The sequence below is a fragment of the Lutra lutra genome, chromosome X (assembly GCF_902655055.1).
Source record: "Lutra lutra chromosome X, mLutLut1.2, whole genome shotgun sequence".
NCBI lineage: Eukaryota > Metazoa > Chordata > Mammalia > Carnivora > Mustelidae > Lutra > Lutra lutra.
The window spans coordinates 20,660,334-20,681,790 of NC_062296.1; the positions used below are offsets into that span (position 1 = coordinate 20,660,334).

At 34.8% G+C, this 21,457-nt stretch overlaps 1 protein-coding gene across 4 annotated transcripts in view; it reads left to right on the forward strand.

The window, feature by feature from the left end:
* Positions 1-21,457, forward strand: part of ZNF280C (zinc finger protein 280C) — an 80,383-nt gene that overhangs the window by 25,814 nt on the left and 33,112 nt on the right. For all 4 annotated transcript variants that reach the window (XR_007124752.1, XM_047715728.1, XM_047715729.1 and 1 more), the window contains exons 7-13: positions 948-1,062; positions 4,209-4,379; positions 4,524-4,633; positions 11,740-11,957; positions 16,585-16,742; positions 17,624-17,724; positions 18,484-18,630. Coding sequence is in view for 3 of the 4 variants with exons in the window: in XM_047715728.1 (XP_047571684.1) it covers positions 948-1,062; positions 4,209-4,379; positions 4,524-4,633; positions 11,740-11,957; positions 16,585-16,742; positions 17,624-17,724; positions 18,484-18,630 (1,020 nt within the window). In the remaining variant the exon portion in view is untranslated. The remainder of the gene's footprint in view (positions 1-947; positions 1,063-4,208; positions 4,380-4,523; positions 4,634-11,739; positions 11,958-16,584; positions 16,743-17,623; positions 17,725-18,483; positions 18,631-21,457) is intronic.

Sequence of the window (21,457 nt, forward strand, 5' to 3'; positions counted from 1 at the left end):
AGTTAAGTCATAAAGTCATCATTGAGTCATAGCCGTTTTATATAATACATGTTAAGGCTCGAATGCAGAAATCTGCCTGTAGTGCTCAAATTCTAGGAGTGGAATGGTTTGGTTCAGTTAAATATCTGCCTCCATAACTTCTTACTAAGCTCATGTAAACAGAAAACTTAATAACAAAGTAAAATTCTTAAAACCTGATTTTTTTTCAACTTGTAAGCACAAAACATGCAAGCAAGACTCTTATATTCCTATTATAAAGGTACTGTGTATAGGGGTGGTAGTTAGAAAGGAAACAGAAGACAATACATACTGTACTTTGATTTTGTTTTTTTACAGGTGGTTAGTGTGGTATATAGAATATATCAATCAGAATTACATTTTGTACACAGATATGAGCTCCTCTTTTTTCACTGAACTTCATATTGGAAACATTTTTCTTTGTTTCTGGTTACTATTCAAAAGCATGATGTTGCATTATAGCCTATCATTTATTTAACCATTCCTCCATTGTTGGACATACAGGTCGTTATTTTTTGTTATAAATAATGCTCATTAAATATTTTCACTTCCTTAGTATAAATTCATGTAAGTGGAATATTTGGGTCAAAGGATATGAACTTTTTAAAGCCCTTGATAGATATTGTCAAAATTTTCTTGCGGAAAAGTTGTACCAAAACATGTCTACTTTGCCAATAATATTGTCATTATTTTATAATTTTAATTTTTAATTTCAAACTAATTTCAGATTTATAGAAAAATTGCAGAAGTAATCCAGAGAGTTCCCATATAACCCTTACCCCCTAAATGCTAACTTAAACAGAGTAATAATTATCTTAGTGTTTTATAGCTTATTAGTAATTGAATTATTAAGGTGTTTATAGTATTGTCATACATTTAATTTACCTTTCTACAAGCTTATGAAACAAAGTAATTATAACTTTTTACAGGATTTTACAAAGAATTCATCACAAGTTGAATCGGATGATTCTTCAGAGTTACTATTTGACTTGACCCAGGATACAATTCCGCTGTCCCAAGAGGGATCAACAATTTATATCGAAGGTTTGGCTTAGCACTTTTTTTGAATATACTAAAAAGAAACTTGAATATAGATGTGGAATGAATTTCTGTTTTGAAACCCATACCTTCATATTAAGTCTTTCATATACCATAAAATAGAAGCTAACACTCCCTGAATGCATTTCTTGTGTGATTTCTTTTTTATAAATTTGTATTTAATAATAGAATATTGTATTTCTTTCTATTAAGTTAGCTAACATGTATTTTTTTAGCTCATTCTCACTTGGAACCAGCCATGGGCTGAAAAATCTTAATATAATTTCTGTGAGTCCAGGAAGTCTCCTAATGACCTAATACTATCATATAAAAAAAAGTATTAATCATTTAGAAGGCCATTAGTATGATTTTTTTATAATATTTTTTTATAGTTGATTTTTTTTAATAGGCTGGTGTCTTTCCAAATAAAGATGTCGATATGGATAGTTAAATATGATTATAGAGTATTATTATAAAAAGAGGGAATTTAAAAAAAGAGAGGGAGTATTACAAAAATGGTGATTTGTGCCCAGTAAGTACTTAGTAAATACACATTGAAGGAATAATGTGAGTTTTCAATTGAAGAACTACAGTTCTTTGTATACAATAACAAAGTTCTTCATTAACTCGAAATAAATTAGTATACCATGAAAGAATTTTATTTAGTTGAAAAATTCCTCATAATCAAAGCAATTGCTGTTTGTATATGAGTAAATTTGTTATATTTCAATAATTGGACAGAGGTACATAAGGCTTTTTTAATGTTTAAATTGTTTACTAACAAATTTATATACATTTACCAAATCAAAATAGAAAAAAATTATAGTAATATGTTTGCCAAAAATATTTTCCCCATTTTGATAACATGTGGTCTGTTAATCACCTAATTGTCATTTATCTAATTAGTAAAATAGCCAAGAGCCCGAATAAATGAGGTAAAATAGTTGTCTGAAATCTGATTTTATAATATACATGGGTCTTTATTCAGAGAAAAAGTCTGAATTCTTAAAGATTCTAGGGGGTAAAGACAGTGATGCCTCCTCTCTCTGTAAGTTGTATTGCAGGAAGTAGAACTTTGCCTTGATGGGAAATAGCGTTATAGTTTACTAGGAAGGTGTGGGTTTGAGCCTGTATCCTAAAGATTTTTGTGGCCTTTATCGAGTCACTCTTTACACTTCAATTTTCTCATTTTATTGAAATACAGACTTTTATCTTTCTCAGATAATACATTAATTCTCCAGACCTGAAGTCACCATTTGGAGATACCATTTTAATTCTTGCTCTACTTACCTCAGGCCTTTTTTGAGGCTCAAATGAGATAAGCGAGAAATGAAAAATGCCTTAAACCTTTAAAGGACTTGACAATAAACAGTTCTTAGAATGATAATTATGAATGAGATAATATGTATTATGTGTTCAGAAGCATGATTAATAGGCTCCTGTCAAAGATGATGATAGAAGGTTCTTGGAGAAGTTTGGATTGGAACTTGATTTTGAGGAATGAGAATAGGATTTTTATTGGCACTGTTGAAGATAGTGAACAGCACAAGCCAGAGGCAATAGAAATAAACAAGTTAAAGGATTAGAATTTAAAACTATTGAGCTTAGAGTGATTTTATTTAACTTGGAGATTTACTCATACTTAAAAAAAATTATATACAAAACAGTCTATTTTATGATACAGCCTGCTAGAGAACTAGTTACCAAAATACCAGCACTTACTGGTTGTTTAAGTAACCTAAGCATCTGAGAAAAATGTTAGTGATGATACAGATCACAGTCCCAAGTGCCTGTAGTATAGCTGTCAGTAACCATGTGCTAGAAGATGGAAAAAAATCATTTCTGTTAACTCAAAGAATGACCCACAAATTTGGTAGAGGAGTCCACTAATGCAGTGCTCTCCTTTTCTATGTATTTCTCTATTCTACGGCTTCTCCTATTAATGTACAGTTGGGAGCATTGAAATATGTGCAGTTTTGGAATCTTTATCACGAAGTACAATTTTATGTTATTTTCAAAAGGACTTGTGCTGTGTCTGGTTTTAGCCTAAATAGCCCCACTTGTTTTGCAAATACCCTGAATTACATGATACCTTAGCCTTTAAGGTGATGGTTTTCAAACTCAGAACTATCTTTAGTAATGAAATCTCTTCAAACAAAATTTTATGTAAAAATCTAATTTTTTAAAAAAGGTAAAAGGAGGGACGCCTGGGTGGCTCAGTTGGTTAGACGACTGCCTTGGGCTCAGGTCATGATCCCGGAGTCCCGGGATCGAGTCCCGCATCGGGCTCCCAGCTCCATGGGGAGTCTGCTTCTCCTTCTGACCTTCTCCTCGCTCATGCTCTCTATCACTGCCTCTCTCTCAAATAAATAAATAGTCTTTAAAAAAAAAAAAAAGAGGTAAAAGGAGAGTTTTTCTATCTGACATGCTTAGTAAATTCCCTAAGGCAAAACCATTAGCCTCAGGGGAATATAGTTTGAATACCATTATACTAACTTAATTAAGACTTTTCATATGAACGAGCAAGGTATTATTCAAGATCAGTTCTTTGTACTTGGTTCATAGGAAATAAACGGATAATTTAAACCCATCAGATTGTTAGTAAGTGGAAAAAGAACCAACTCAGAGTTTTCCATTAGACATCTTAGTTTTTTAAGTATCTTAAAGGGTTTCTCTGAATTTTTAGAACAAAGGTTTTTTTTGTTTCCAAGCCTAAATGTATTTAAGCATCTAAAGGTAAATTCATTTGTGGGAACTGAGCTTGGAACATTCTCTGTGTTTTCATTTTTTTTCCTTCTTTTGCTTCAGATTCTTTTGGTCTGACTTCTTTTATACCTATTTATATATTATTTCAAAGTATTTTTAGAATTTTCTTGTATAAAAAGTTTATTCCGTGAGTTGTTAAAATGTATGTAGTTCATAATAGCTGTTTGTACAATTTTTCTACCTATTGATCATATAAATTTTTCTTTTGTGATCATACAAATTTTGATCATTCTTTGTCATTTATATGATATAATTCAATTATATTATCTTTAATTTAGCTTCAAGGTGTTTTTACTTAAATTCAAATATAAAGCCATTTTAGTAGCATTTGTAGGCAGTGTTCTATACTAAAGTATTTACAAATATTTTTCCCACTATTATTTTAGGTATAGATGAAACTCTGCCTATATTAAAACGTTCTTCTGCTTCTAAAGTAAACAGTGTTACTTCAAAAAAGCCAAAGACCAGCGAAAGTGTTTCTGATATAAGTCCTTGTGCTTCATTGTCTCTAAGTAACTCTCCTCCAGTGACATCTTCCCATGTTATGATATCAAAAGGTAAATATGAATCTGGCATATAAAATAGAAATTATATTATTTATACATAAATTTTAGAAATTGCGATGAATTTTTAAACTTTTTTACTGGTTGTTTAATGTTTAAAAAAGAATTTGAGTCCTGAAAATTTTTAATGTATTTTAGGTACAAATACCTCATCAGCTCACTATAAAACTGGAACACCTTTTTTAAGATCCTGTCCAAAGTGCAATGTAAAGTTTAATCTTCTGGATCCTTTGAAATATCACATGAAGGTAAAACTTTTTCAAATTTTGTCTTTTAGGGACTCTGAGTGGCTAAGTCAGTTAAGCATCTGCCTTCAGCTCAGGTCATGATCCCAGGGTCCTGGGATCAAGTCCCACATCTGGCTCCTTGTTTCTCCTTCTTCCTGCTGCTCCCACTGTTTGTGCGCTTTCTCTCTCTCTCTCTTCCTCTCTCTCAGACAAAAAATAAAATCTTTTAAAAAAAGTTTAAAAAATTTTTGATTTTTAAAAATATTGACAACTCTCTGAAAACATTAAGGATTGATATGCGGTAAATGCTAGTTTGTCTGGGTATTTAGATAAGAAATCTTCTCATTGGTATTTCTATATAACCTAAGCAAAAATTTATATTCATGATGATTATCTTTATACAAGATTTTAAAATCTTTCCCAATCATGAAATCTTAAAAAAAATAGGCTTATATGTACTATAGTATATGCATATTGTATTTTGGGGGGGGTATTAGAGAACACCAAGTAATGTTTGATAATTTTATTAGATGTGATAGTGGCTTTATCAACCATAAAATTATTGGTAAAAGTATCTGTTTTCTGGAGCTGGATGCTGAAGTAAGGTGAAAGTGACAATGTGTGGGAGTTGCTTTACAGCTAAGGATGCTAGATCAAAGCTTTAGTTGTTGCTTTGTCTAAGAGAAGTGACTATCGTTGAATTGATTTCTGAGGCTTGAGAGAATACATTAAACACAATATGTTGTACTTTAAGAAATGGAATAAATAGACCTACCTCCAAGCTCTTAAAAGTATTATATCTAGAAGACTTTGTAGAAAGTCTGGTGTTTCTCTTAGTGACAGCCCTAAGAGTATTTGTGGGTGTTGGAGTTTTCCCAGATAAATCATTTCTTTCTTGGATCTTAACATTTCTTTCTCTTCATTTCTGACATTTTGCCACTTGTAGAGCAGATGTCAATGGCAAATCTCATTTGTAAAATCCTTTGCCCCAGCCAACAAAAATGGTTCAGGGGTAGGGGAATCCTCTCCCTCTCTGGGGCAGCCGGTAATTACATTGCTCTATTCAATCCCAAACGATTCCCAGATAAGTGAGTCCCGTGCATCACAGCCACCAGGTTGTGCAGGGGCTGCAGCCTTTGTCCTATAGGGTCCCCAGGCCGCTGGCACTCACCCGTGGCACTTGAATCTCTATGCATATTGTACATATACACCTGGGTGGGTCAGTTAAGTATCTAACTTGATCTCCACTCAGGTCTTGATCTGATCTCACCGTGGTGAGTTCAAGCCCTGCATTGGGCTCCACACTGGATGTGGAACCTACTTTAAAAAAAAAGAATCTATGCATATTGTATTTTTTTTAATTAATTTATTTTTTTAAATTTTTTATTTCTTTTCAGCGTAACTGTATTCATTGTTTTTTGCACCACACCCAGTGCTCCATGCAATCTGTGCCCTCTCTAGTACCCCCCACCTGGTTCCCCCAACCTCCCATCCTCACCCCTTCAAAACCCTCAGATTGTTTTTCAGAGTCCATAGTCTCTTTTAACTTTTAATGAAAAAAATATATTTTTCAGTATATTTTATTGACTAGGTAATGCCATTCTTCAAACCTCTTATAAAGCAGGCATTTTGTTTGGTGCTTAATCTTTCCTGTAACTTAAAAATTCCTTTTTTAACATGATTTTTTGTCTGGTGACATATGCATGTCACATTACTCAAAATCTCAGTCTTGCATTTTAATGTTCAACACTTGGACATAAACTCATAATGGTAGAGCATTTCACAAGAAATGATAGTGTTAACTCAATCCAGAATGTAGTTTGTATAGTTGTTATAAATTCTAGCTTTATGTTGGCATAGGAAGCTCTTGAAATTCGGTTTTGGGTAATTTTTGAAGTACTAATGAAGTATGAGGTCTAAGTATTATTCCGCTGAAAATATTTTGGTAGATATTGCAGTGTTCTGTTTGTCTGTGGAAAGATAATCTGTATTCTTCTTGCATGCCCAAATATAAATGGCAAGAAGGGAGAAAGGAGGCAAGAAAAAAGGCAGTGCAGATTATATTCAAGAAAGAGGGGATGAGAAGACTGCAAAGCAAAGAAGCAACTTAGGAAAAGTTAATTGCTTGCTATTTCAAAGATTGGCAGATTTTTCATTGAAATTCAGCATTTTACAAAAAATGTAGAAAGAAAAGAATTGTAAAATTCCAAACACAATTTCTTTATTCTTGGGCAAAACTGTGTTTGATCTATCACTTTTTCTACTTCCCTGAGTGTGATTCCTGTGAACTGGACTTTGGGTTTTGGTTTTATATAAAAATTAACTTTTGCCAGTGTTTTCAATCTTCCTATCTTTGTGATATTATATACAGATACTTGATGTTTTTTATCTTTTTAAATTTTTTATATGTTATATATAATATATAATAATATATATTAATATAATATAATATATTTTATATGTTATAAACATATATGATTTTTCATTAACAGATTTAACTCTTTATTAATGAAGGTCGAGAATCAGACACCACTTTTAAATTGTTGAAGGGTACAGAAAATTGAACAAGTCACCAGTAAAATAATCACTGTTTACAAAGTGAACACTTCCATTACAAGACTACAGCTCCAGAAATAGAACACTCGAGTGTACAAGAAAGAGTAACTTCCCCAAATTGTCCTTGATTGTGACTTCTAGTTTTGCCTAGTCTTTAGCTTTAAATATGTCCACTTTTTCTTGTTTCTTTAACATCATGCCTGTGAAATTTATCCATTCTGTTGCATGTAACAGTGTTCCTTCATTAATATACTTACTACAGTATTTTTTATATTTATAAAAAATAGTGTAGCAATGATCCTTCATTAATATACTCACTACAGTATTCTATTTATAAATATAAAAAATAGAGTTATCTGTTTTATTATTTTTTTAAAATTTTATGTTATTTTTTCAGTGTTCCAAGAGTCATTGTTTATACACCACACCCAATGCTCCATGCAATATGTGTCCTTAATACCCACCACTAGGCTCACCCATCTCCCCAGCCCCCTCCCCTCCAAAACCCTCAGTTTGTTTCTCAGAGTCCACAGTCTCTCAAGCTTTGTCTACCCCTCTGATTTCCCCCAATTCACTTTTCCTTTCCTTCTCCTAATGTCCTCCATGCTATTCCTTATGCTCCACAAGTAAGTGAAACCAATGATAATTGACCTTTTAAAATTAACATATAATGTATTATTTGTTTCAGGGGTACAGGTCTGTGATTCATCAGTTTTACACAATTCACAGCACTCACCATAGCACATACCCTCCCCAGTGTCCATCATGTTTTGCATCATAGATGGAAAGAGAAAAGGCTGAGTAGTTTAGTTACCTTTAGTTTATTTAATTTGAAGGGTAATGAAGTCATGTGATTCAAAAAGTATAAGAAGGTGGGTATTCATCATTCTTTACCATAAATGAAATGCAAATTAAAACTACAATAAAATATCACCTAACACGTGTCAGAATGGCTAAAATCAACAGCACAAGAAACAAAAGGTGTTGGCAAGGATGTGTAGAAAAAGGAACCCTCATGCAAGTGTTGGTGGGAATGTGAACTGATGCAGGAAACAGAATGGAGGTTCCTCAAAAAGTTAAAAATAGAACTACCCTACCACCAGAATTGCACTATTGGGTATTTACCCAAAGAATACAGAAACACTAATTCAGAGAGATACCTTGCACCCCCATAGTCATAGCAGCATTATTTACAATAGCCAAGATATGGAAGCAGCCCAGGTATTCATTGATGAATGAATAAAGATGTGGAATATATACACAATGGAATATGAATCAGCCATAGAAAGTGAAATCTTGCCATTTACAGTGACTTGGATGGAGCTAGAGAGTATGCCAAGAGAAATGTCAGTCAGAGAAAGACAAATACCATGTGATTTCACTTATATGTGGAATTTAAGAAACAAACTTGAGCAAAGGAAAAAAGAAAGAGAGAGACAAACCAAGAAGCAGACTTATAGAGAACAAACTAATGGTTACCAAAGGGGGCAGAAATAGCTGAAATAGGTGATTAAGGACTGCACTTGTGATGAGTACCAGGTGTTGTGTGGAGTGTTGAATCACTATATTGTACACCTGAAACTAATATAACACTGTATGTTAACTAACTTGAATGAAAGTAAAAACTTTAAAAAAAGAAGAAAAAAGAAGGTACACAGTGAAGAATTCCACTTCATCTATTTGCGTAGTTCCCAGTAGGACTTGCAAAGGAAATCATTTTTTACTAATTTGTTTTATATCCTCTTTGACTTAATTTCTGAATGTATAAGCACACATGAGTGTTCTTATTTTCCATTTTATACACAAATCATAGCACATTATATATACTTCTATACCTGAAAAAAGTAGCAAACATACTCTAAAATGTAGCTTTTGTTTCTTGTAGCATTGTTTGTCATTAAAAAAATAAGTGAGACTTGTACATTTTAGCTTATGCTTTGTTTTTAAAGGTTTTGCATTTATTTGTCAGAAAGGAAGAGAGTGTGCACACAAACAGGAGAGCAACACGCAGAGGGAGAAGCAGGCTTCCAGCTGAGGAAGGAGCCCAATGTGGGACTAAGTCCCAGGAACTTGGGATCATGACCTGAGCCAAAGGCAAAGGCCCAACCACCTGAAACATCCAGGCATTCCACTTATGCGTTTTTATATATCAGTTAAATTTACATAATAGTACAGTAAGGATTTCCATTTTGAAAAAAATGTGAATTTTAGTTTATTTGTGAATGATCTTTTGCTGTTATTATAGGTAAGGAGATCGGTATACCACAAAGATAATCTTTTCTTCCAAAGGAAGAATTTTTAGTGTTAGTTAAACATTCTATTGATCTAAGACACTGTACTGAGCTTTAAGGTATTATTTCATTTAATCCTTAGAAAATTCTTTAGGCTGGATCTTTTTCTCATTGTTTTATAGCCAATTAATTGGCATAGCTGAAATTGAAACCTCAGTCTCTTTGATGGCAAAGCCCAGGTCCTTTTCTCTCCATTTTGAAAATTGTATGGGCTGCTTTCTTGAATGTTACATAGAAACTTGAAAATAAGGGATCTGATTTCTTTTTGGAGTATGGAATTGATAGTTATCAATCAGATCTAACATACTACTATGTTAAGAGGTTCCTGTGTCTTCATTTATGTTCATCTGTTTGTTCTGTCATTTTTTGAGTAGGTCTCAAAGTCTCAAATTACCACTACTTTCTTTGATACCTTCCAATTCTGTTTTATGGCCATTACTATTTAGGATATAGATGGATATATCTCTTTTAACTTCATTGTAAATGTATCCTTTAGCATTTTTATTAAGTGTTCCCTTTTTGGCCTGGATTCTGTTTTGTTTGACATAGTTTCACAACCCTTGTTTTCTCATTCTTACCATTTGCTGTTATATTCTTTGTTTAACTTTTTATTTTCAAGCCTTCCAAATCACTTTGTTTTGGGTATATTTCTTAATTTCACAGAGTCATTTTTTCTTTTGTGATCCTGTGTGAAATTTCTTTTTTCAGTAGCTGAGTTAAACCCACCCATCTGTATTCATTGATAGGATAGATTTAATTGATCTGATAGGTTTGATTGGTCTTGATTCTGTCACAATTTTTTGTTCTTTATTTTTCTAGGTTTTTCACTTTGTGGTTGCTTTGTGAGTATGTAGTTTGGGTTTTTAGAAAAGTTTATATTTTTAGGGGCGCCTGGGTGGCTCAGTGGGTTAAAGCCTCTGCCTTCGGCTTAGGTCATGATCCCAGAGTACTGGGATCGAGCCCCGCATAGGGCTCTCCACTCAGCAGGGAGCCTGCTTCCTCTCTCTCTCTCTCTCTGCCTGCTTCTCTGCCTACTTGTGATCTCTGTCAAATAAATAAATAAAATCTTTTAAAAAAAAAGAAAAGTTTATATTTTTGCTCTCTAGCTATTCTTAAAGAACTCTTCTAGTGAAATTCCACAACTGAAAATTGTATATAATAAATGAACTAGTTTTATCTCATTGAGAATTAAAAGTTTATATATGAAAGTATCCGTATTAGGGTCAGTTTATATGAGGTCTTGATTTTATTCATGAGGTTGATTTCCCCTTCACATATTTCAGCATTCTAGATAGAGGTTTTTAAATTATAACTTACACTTCTCTTTTTGTGTCCCATACATTTTCCACTACCTTGAGTCTGGGGAATGGCAGGTTACCTGTGCTCAGAGTCAAGTTCCAGCCAGGCTTTACCAAAATACTACTGTATTATTTGATAATTTAACGTGTACATAATGGCATATAAAACTACCTTTCCGGGACACCTGAGTGACTTAGTCAGTTAAGTGTCGTCTTTTGGCTCAGGTCATGATCCTAGGCTCCAGGGATCGGGCTGTGCCTTGGACTCCTTGCTCAGTGGGAAGCCTGTTTCTCCCTGTCCCTCTGCCTGTAGCTCCCCCTGCTTGTGCTTTCTCTCTCTGTGTCAAAAAAATAAATGAAAATCTTGGGGCGCCTGGGTGGCTCAGTGGGTTAAAGCCTCTGCCTTCGGCTCAGGTCATGATCCCAGGGTTCTGGGATCGAGCCCCGCATCGGACTCTCTGCTCAGCAGGGAGCCTGCTTCCTCCTCTCTCTCTCTCTCTGCCTGCTTCTCTGCCTACTTGTGATCTCTGTCTGTCAAATAAATAAATAAAATCTTAAAAAAAATTAAAATCTTTTAAAAACATAAAATAAATAAAATACCTTTCCTTTTAAGCTGTATCTTGACATATGAAGTGAATGGTTTGGGGCCAAGGATCAAATTATTAAAATATTTACATCTGAAAATTGAAATTACAAGGAAAATGGTGTTAGGTATATAGCCATCCCTGGCCTCAGGTTTTTAATTTGTTTTTGAAGTTATTTCATTATTAAGGTAAGAGATGTTTGAATTTTTGATTGTTTGAATTTTTTAGACTTTATAAAGAAAGAAGCCAACATTTTGGTGACTGTCTTTCCAGATAGATTGCCAAGCATAGTTTTACATAAGCTGGCCCTAGTTATAAACACAGAATCATTTTTTTGGTATCTAATTTTTTGAAGAGACCTAAGTAAACCTTACATATATTTTTTTTTTCTCTTTCAGCGTTGTTGTCCAGACATGGTAAATAAATTTTTGGAAATGATTAAAGCAGAACTTGCTATTACTGAAAATAAAAAAAACGGTGCAGAGAAAGGAAAATTGATCATGTTAGTTAGTGACTTTTACTATGGAAGACATGAAGGAGCTATTGATGATGAACAGAAGACTTACACAACCTTTAAATGCTTCAGTTGCTTGAAAGTTCTTAAAAACAATATTAGGTATGTAAATATTTATTTCTCTGTCTGAAAATTGGAATGCTACTGATATAAATATCATATCTTTATTTTCCTATGCTATCCTAGATAAGCAATTTAACACTTTCTGCTAGGAATAAAAGCAGATTATCGTGTCAAAGCTTTTGTCTTTTATTGTATTTTAGGAGTTTGACACTTGGATCCCCTTCATTGTATTTCTTTAATACAACTTAAGGGCAAAATTTATTTTAACTTAGAGAAAAATCACTTGTCTATATTTATCATCGAACTCATAATTTTCAATGAGGTATTTTTATTATTAAGCTTCTTTTGAATCTGCTTTGCCTATCACAGGAAGAACTACTTTATCCAGTTTGACCTCTTCCATATTAGTCTTATTTAATGTTCTAGTTTTTTAATTCATATTATCATCTTTATCACATTAACCTTGCAGAGAAAGTGACACTTTTGATGATCTTTAGAGAAGTGCCAGTTTATGAAACATGTCTGCTTTGAGTTTATAATTTAACACATTTTAAAAGTAGAGATTTAATTTTCAGTTTTGAAGATTTTGAAGATTTATATGTGTATGCTTTAAATTTTAGGAACTTACACTTTGCAGTCTTTGAGTAATATGGCATATTACGTATGTACAATCCTAAGTAAGATAGCAACCAAAACAAAACAAGATATACTGATTGGTATTTTTCATTGGTTATGTAGTCTGATATTGTCTTTTCAACATTTTATTATAAAAATTTTCAAATATTCCTCAAAGTTGAAAAAATTTTACAGTAAACATCTGTATAATTACCACCTTGATTCTACCATTAACACTTTACCTCAGGTGTACCACACACCTGTTCACCAATAGACTCTATCTGATTTATTTTACATTTCAGAGTAAATTACAGACACCAGTATACTTCCCTGAGACGAGATAGTCATATGTATGTATTTGTACCACACACATGTACACACATGTATGTGTAAACTTTTAAAGATATTTACCATTGATAACTATCCTTTGTAACTAGCATTCTTAGGTAACCTATAGGTCATTTCTTTTTTTTTTTTTTTTAAAGATTTTATTTATTTATTTGACAGAGAGAGATCACAAGCAGACGGAGAGGCAGGCAGAGAGAGAGAGAGAGGGAAGCAGGCTTCCTGCTGAGCAGAGAGCCCGACGTGGGACTCGATCCCAGGACCCTGAGATCATGACCTGAGCCGAAGGCAGCGGCCTAACCCACTGAGCCACCCAGGCGCCCCCCTATAGGTCATTTCTAAGCCTAGCATTTATTTTGTTGTCTGATGAATTCTTGAGTCCAAGATAAAGTACATAGAAAACCCCTGAAATGCATTGTAATATAAACCTAAAACAATTATGAATGTTACATTTGTGGTAGTGCCTTAGAGTTTTCAAAGACCTTTCACATATATTTATATGAGTTTTCATACTTCTTTACCTCCTTTTATCAAGCCCTAATAGCCATTAGTTGCTAATGGCCCAGTAGCTTAAGACAAAAGAATTGTGCTTTGATATGTAACACTGAAAAGTGTTAGGATAGAACTCTGTGACCTGCGTCCATATCTTTACCTTTTTACAGTAAAATACATCAGAAAAGAAAATTAATAAATTCAGTAAAATACATAGAAAAGTGGGTCTCTGTTTAAGTTCCTTATTATACTTAAATGTTATATGATATTTGAAGTTCTTTCAGCAATAGCGTTTTGTTTTTTCCTGTAAGATTAGTCCATTTACGGGGCGCCTGGGTGGCTCAGTGGGTTAAGCCGCTGCCTTCGGCTCAGGTCATGATCTCAGGGTCCTGGGATCGAGCCCCGCATCGGGCTCTCTGCTCAGCAGGGAGCCTGCTTCCTCCTCTCTCTCTACCTGCCTCTCTGCCTGCTTGTGATCTTTCTCTGTCAAATAAATAAATAAAATCTTTAAAAAAAAAAAAAGATTAGTCCATTTACTATTTAACATGAAGTTTCCCTTTTTTTTTTTTTTTTGTTTTCATTCCAAAGGACTGGTTACACATTATCAGAATATCTAGAAATTTTACGCTAACCATATTTTATAACATTTAGAACTTTTGTAGCATTTTTGACATATTTTTAGTAAATAAAACCTGAACAGTAGACTCTGGGTAACCAAAGAGGTTAATGTGTGTTAAATAATATTTTACCTTAATGGTAAAATCTGGGATGACAAATTGATGGTTTTTAGAGGATGATAAAAGCTGATAGTTCAAGATTTCTACTCTCTGCCCTGTCAAGATATTGTAGGATTATTTTTTCCTGCATTAAGTGTCACTAAAACCAGTTAGGGCTATTTTATTCTGAGAATAGTTTTGTGAGGGGGTTGCTTTTTCCCACATCTCCATCTGCTGGTTTGAGAAACATGCACTGCCGATGGGGGCAGTGTAATAATTGAGAGATAGCTAGTTAGTTAACAGATCACTTTATACAGATAGATTTTATTAAAGTTATGAGCTGGGACGCCTGAGTGGCTCAGTTGGTTAAGCGGCTGCCTTCGGCTCGGTTCATGATCCCAGCATCCTGGGATCGAGTTCCACATCGGGCTCCTTGCTCAGCAGAAAGCCTGCTTCTCCCTCTGCCTCTGCTTGCCACTCTGTCTGTCTGTGCTCACTCTCTCTGACAAAAAAAAAAAAAAAAAGTTATGAGCTGAAAGGTTAATGGTTTATGACCTTTATATGTAAATATTTAGCCAAAACTAGGACTTTTTTAAAAAATGGATTTTAATAAAGATGATGTTAAAATTAAAGGGGGTGGTTACCTGGCTGGTTCAGTTGGCAGAGCATGTGATTCTTCATCTGAGGGTCATGAGTTCAAGCCTCACATTGGGCATGGAGCCTACTTAAAAAAATTAAAGGAGAAAAAAATATTTCAGAGTGTACCATGAGCAGGAGATGTAAAAAGGTAAATGTTAAAGCCTGTGTATTACGATTGCTACCTAGGTTGATGACACTATCACTTCAAGATTATATCCTTTTGGGACTCATAATGAATAACTGTTAATATTTGACTCAGTATTAAAATTGTTACTTTGAATAACTTTACTTTGAAATTTAGTAAAAAGTTTTAATAAGCGCTCTGAAATAGATCTGCCTTTTTATATTTTACTCTCTGCCACTGAAGGTCACAATTCCTTCTTATAAGAAACCTATTAGGGGGACGCCTGGGTGGATCAGTGGGTTAAGCCTCTGCCTTCAACTCAGGTCATGATCTCAGGGTCTTGGAATCAAGCCCTGCATCGGACTCTCTGCTTGTCAGGGAGCCTGCTTCCTCCTCTCTGCCTGCCTCTCTGCCTACTTGTGATCTCTGTCTCTCTGTCAAATAAATAAATAAAACCTTAAAAAAAAAAAGAAACCTATTAGGGAATCTGATAGTGGAATGTAGAGCTAAAAAGTGGACTGTGCTTCAGAGGGCATGGTCTGTAAAAAATGAAGTGTTTGCTCACAGTAAACCAGCACTATTAAATAAAACAAAAAGGTTCTTGTAATCAAGAAAAATTCTCATAATTAAAGGTATTAAAATTGCTACTACTTGCATTTAGAAACCAAAACACAAATAAAAATAATAATTTGTCATTAGGCAGCTGACAACCTATTGTTTATCTTTGAAAGATTTCTCTCAGGACTGTGTAGGTGCTTTCGGTGATAGGATTTTCTTTCTGTAGGGATTTTCTTTTCTTTTTTTTTTTTTAAGATTTTTTAAATTTTATTATTTATTTGACAGAGATCACAAGTAGACAGAGAGGCAGGCAGAGAGAGAGAGAGAGAGGGAAGCAGGCTCCCTGCTGAGCAGAGAACCCGATGTGGGACTCGATCCCAGGACCCTGAGTTCATGACCTGAGCCGAAGGCAGCGACTTAACCCACTGAGCCACCCAGGCGCCCCGGGATTTTATTTTCAAATGTAAATAGTACTTCATGTATGGAAAAGAAGCCTGTTTTCCTTTACAAATTTTTTTAAGGTTTTATTTATTTATTTATTTATTTGAGAGAGACAGAGATAGCGAGAGAGACAAACAGAGAGAAGGAGCAAGGAGAAGAGGGGGAAGCAGACTTCCCTCTGAGCAGGGAGCCCGACTCAAGACTTAATCCCAGGACCCTGGGATCATGACCTGAGCTGAAAGGAGATACTTAACTGAATGAGCCACCCAGGAGCCCCTTTTTACAAAATTTTTAAAATCTGAAGTAATGAAGAGTTCTAGCAAATTAGTGGTATTTCATATGAACTGTATAAATGGATTGTTTTAAAACAAAGATGCAAAGAAAGATGTTTACTGAGCCACTTAATGAAAGTGATTATTGGGACACCTGGATGGTTCAGTCGGTTAAGAGTCTGCCTTCAGCTCAGATCATGATCCCTGGGTCCTGGGATCGAGTGCCGCATCGATCTTGCTCTGCCTGCCCCTCCCCCTACTTCTGCTCGCTCGCTCTCTCTGACTGACAAACAAATAAATGTGATTATTTCAAGTGCACACTTTTTAGAGGACTCTAAGGCTTTGGAGATATTATTTTGAGTACTACAACTGCATTTTTACCATTTAGGTTCAAATCTTTATTTGAGAGGTTTTTTCCCTTGATTATAAATCTGAATATTTGTACCTGTTGACATCACTTACAGGTTTATGAACCACATGAAGCACCATTTGGAACTTGAGAAGCAGAACAGTGAGAGCTGGGAAAACCACACTACCTGCCAGCACTGTTACCGTCAGTATCCCACACCATTCCAGCTGCAGTGTCACATTGAGAGTACACACACTCCCCATGAGTTTTCTAGTAAGTCACAATTTTATTGAAGTCTTGAACAGTAATTTTTGGTCATCTAAACTATGAGGAATCCTTAAGAATTCTGATGAGAAACCTAAAAATGAGAAATGGACTTTGGATTTGAGGGCACAGTTTATTTTTTTTTTTTTTTTTTTTTTAAAGATTTTATTTATTTATTTGACAGAGAGAAATCACAAGTAAGCAGAGAGGCAGGCAGAGAGAGAGGAGGAAGCAGGCTCCCTGCTGAGCAGAAAGCCCGATGTGGGGCTCGAACCCAGGACCTGGGATCATGACCTGAGCCGAAGGCAGCGGCTTAACCCACTGAGCCACCCAGGCGCCCCGAGGGCACAGTTTAAAAACAAGTTTTCACTTATATAAACTTTTCAATAGAGTTGCTTTTTAAAACTGAAGTCCCTCTTATACATAAAAACTTCCTTTGCATAACTCATGCATTCATTATATATAAGGGGCTAAGTTAGGGTTCTCTGGTTTGCAAGTATGAAATCGTTAATCTTGATTTATACTCTCATAAGAAAAGTAACCACAATGATAATTAAAAATCACAGAGTCTGGGGTTAGCTAGGATTTAAATTCCAGTTCTGCATCTTAATATAGCTGTGAGATTTCAGGCAAGTTACTTAATCTTTCTGTGCCTCAGGTTCCTTATCTGAAAAATGGGGGTAAAATAGCAGTATTTTGTCAATGATGGCATGAGAGGTAAGCTAATATAAGTAGAGTCCGTGGAACAACGTTACAGAGTTAACAACTATGGAACTGTCGGAGCCATCACCACTGTTACTACTTATTGCTATTGTTGTGGATGTACAAAATGAATCTTTTATTTATTATACATCTGTAAATGGTAATGTGGTTTTTTTTCCTACTTTCAGCTATTTGCAAAATCTGTGAATTATCATTTGAAACAGAGCATGCTCTTTTGCAACATATGAAGGATACTCATAAACCCGGTGAAATGCCATATATTTGCCAGGTACACATACATTTTATCATGTACTCAGGTGCTTGTTTTAGTTTCATGTGCTACAAAATAGTATTATTCTATTGATCTTTTTAATAACTTAATAAATGAATTACTAAAATCTTCAATAGTGGAAACTCCCTTGATATAACTCATATACGTGTTGGTGGTTTTGGACTTGGACTAGAGGCTATGGTTTACTGACCCCATACTAGACAAACAAAATACTCTGCTGGAGAAGACAAATATGTGGATTTTCTTACCATGTACAGAAGAACATAGACATGGCAGAGAAATAGGAAATGCTGTTAGTTATGGGGAACTTAGCTAAATGCTTTGGAACTTGTATTTTTCCAGAATTTGAAGTGGTCCCCAATTAGATAGCAAGATAAGAAAAATTGCCTCTTGCCATAGCCTGGATGCTGTCTAAAATCAAAAGAATATTCTATTTTATGTAGCAGGAAAATCTTTCTCGGACCAGAGATGTCAGAGTTTGAAAATTCAAGCAAGTTAGGGGGGATAATAGACCTGAAAAGAAGGAAATCTGGTTATATTTAGGAATATATCCCTAAACTTCAAAAGATAACTTTTCTGTTTCAAGGATTATACTTATTATTTTCAGTGCTAGAATTCTTGGTTGTATAGGCAACAGAGCTGAATTAGTAGTGCATGATATTCTTCTTAAACGAATGACTTGTCATTGCTACTTTGATGTAATTGTGTTTCAGTTATGAACTTTGAAGTTAAACTAAACCCTCTTTGTATTTCTAGGTGTGCCAGTTTAGATCATCAACATTTTCTGATGTAGAAAGTCATTTTAGAGCATCTCATGAAAACACTAAGAACTTGCTATGTCCATTTTGCCTCAAAGTTAGTAGAATGGCAACTCCCTACATGAATCATTACATGAAGCATCAGGTGAGATTTAGCAGTTATTTGCTCATTTTGTCTTAGTAAAAAGGTAGATATATAAAACTTTGAGCATTGGTTAGATTTGTTCTAAAAGGAAAGTTAAGTGGTTCCAAATGACACAATTAATTTACAATTTATGCTGAATGACTTGTGAAACTTCCACTTCTTTTCTTTGTCTGCCTCCCAGTGGTGATGAGGCTCTTGACTAGTAAAGTTTCAGAAGCTTAGGGAGAAATAGGAACCCTGGAGTGGAAGGGAAGAGGAAAGATGGGTGAAATATTTAAGTTGACTATTTCAGGGGTCTAAGAGTGGTAAAAATGGGAATGATTTTGAAGGTAGTTAATCAAGAGCAAGAAAGAGGAGGTTTGGAACTAGGGATCAAGACTGAGGACTCATTCTTTTTTTCTCCTCTTCAAACTTCATTTCCACATTATAGCTCACTTTTCATTATGAAAAGACATGTGGTTGTTATTAGCAACCCAGAATGGTCTTTTGTAGTAGCGAGTGACAAAGAAAACAGCAATGACACTTATTTCTAAATATGTGAACTATGCCAAAGAGCTATATTTAGGTTATAACTTGTTTCTGGATGATTTTTGCCAGTTCTGCTATGTAATTTCTGGAATACCAGTGTTAGTGCTTGCCCCTTTCTCTTGAATTCTCATTTTATCCTTGCTGGGTCTTTTCCTGACACAATTAGACCATCCTTTAGTTAGGCTGAAAACTTTGATGAAACAGTAAGCCTATTCTTGAGTGTTTGAAAGAGCAGCGGTACCTTTGCCAAAATTAGAAGTCAGTGAGTTTACTAAATGTGATTATGTAATCAAGTTTTGTCTCCTCACTGATCAGCTCATTACATTTTCTTATTATTGATTGCATTGTCATGGGCAATTTACTCAGCATTGGTGCTAACATGGTTTTCAGTTCTAGTCATTAGATGATCATGAAATCAACTTGTTAATTGAAAAAAATTTACAAAATTAGAATATCCAAGTACATTCAGAATCACCTATGTTATGACTGGGATGGTTCCAACATGCTGGCATGACATCTCACCCTTAAGAACCTCAGGTAAAATCTTTCTATTCTGGAGTTTCCCCAACAGTTTTCCATCAGATGTTAATAGATGTCCCATTCTAAAATTGCTCCTGGGAAAAGAAATTCAGTAAATGGCTAGATTTATAAAATTAACAGTTTTTTTTTTTTAAATTTTAAGATTAGAGCTTTTAAAATGCTGGAAAACCTCATAAATCTCCAAGGAAGGGATATTGTATAGACTGTCCCCAGTACTTATTTAACCATTTATTTGCACAATACCTATTAACATTTCTTGAGAAATAGTTTGGAAAATGCTGGTCTTGGTTCTCTATTCCATCTTTTGACCTTTGATTTTGAAAGGAAGAATGAGATATAAAACAGCTCTAACTACTTCATTATGAAGCTTTTAACATAGAGCTTTCTGCCGTGCTTTCCTAAGCTCCAGAGTGAGGTATAGATGTAACAGAGTAATAGTATCCTTAGAAAGGTAAGAAAGAGATGGGTGGACCTGGTATGGGGACTGTGTCTCTTAAAAGTGGTTTACCTGATCTGTAGTCACTCTTCATACCCTGAATTGTATGTCTTCACTTGCCAGGTGTATAAGAAAGAGTTAACCCAGTAGGTGTGAGTTGTTCAAATCCTGTACATTTTCAGAAGGGTCTACTTGCATACTTCCATAATTGGCCCTTGGCTAACTCCTGGAAACTGAGCCTTTGTTATTAATTGATGAGTGTTTTTCATGTCTGGAACCTAGCCAAATTTTACCAGCTTTTCTAGATCATTTGTACAAAAAGTATGATTATGGTGAACACCTTCTTTTCCTCTGGGAGACTGAAGATTTGGTGACTAAACCTTGTAAAAAAAAAAAAAAAAACCTCTGGCCTCTTAGACTCAAGAGCGCTTTCCTCGTAAAAAGCACTTCATACATGTTGCTGCAGTTAGTTGCTGGGGGATTGATTGAGTCATGTCCTGGGCAACTCCATTGGGAGAGGGTGCTTGGAAACTGGTGCTAGTATCCTCCAGACTCCACCTGATGCCCTTTAATCCTGCTCTGTATCCTTTCACTATAATAAATCGTATCTATGAGTTTAACAACTTCTAAGTCCTATAAGTTCTGGGAGTAGTCTTGAGGACTACTGGCACAACATTGGTGCCCAGTTTTTGTGAGTTTGGAGTACCTAAGAGGTAGGCAGTCAGCAGTCAACAGAGGAAAGACTATTTTTTAAAAGATTTATTTATTTGACAGAGAGATCACAAGTAGGCAGAGAGGCAGACAGTGGGAGAGGGGGAAAGCAGGCTCCCTGCTGAGCAGAGAGCCCGATGTGGGGCTCGATCCTAGGACCCTGAGATCATGACCTGAACCAAAGGCAGAGGCTTAACCCACTGAGCCACCCTGGCGCCCTGAGGTAAGACTCTATTAATCAGAAGGATCATCAAGCATTTTTCAAAGCACTTGCAGTTTACATAGTTGTTCACAGAAGACTCAAAAACCGTATAACTGAGCAAGATTATACTTGTAATTGAGGTAATGTAAGTGTGATTTTAGATATTAGGAATTATTGAATATATGGCTCATTTTATTCTTTTTAAAGACTTTAGTTGTAACCTTTTCCTAAAAGGAATATATTATCATGTCTGAAGTGATTTTAGAGCTAAAATATAGTTCGCACAACTTTTAAGAAAGGATGAGGGACCTTAGATATGTCAAGTATTCTTACTAGATCTTTTAAAAAATCAAAAGTAAATATATACAAATCATGTGCGATATGACAGTCACAGTGTTCTTACTTCCATT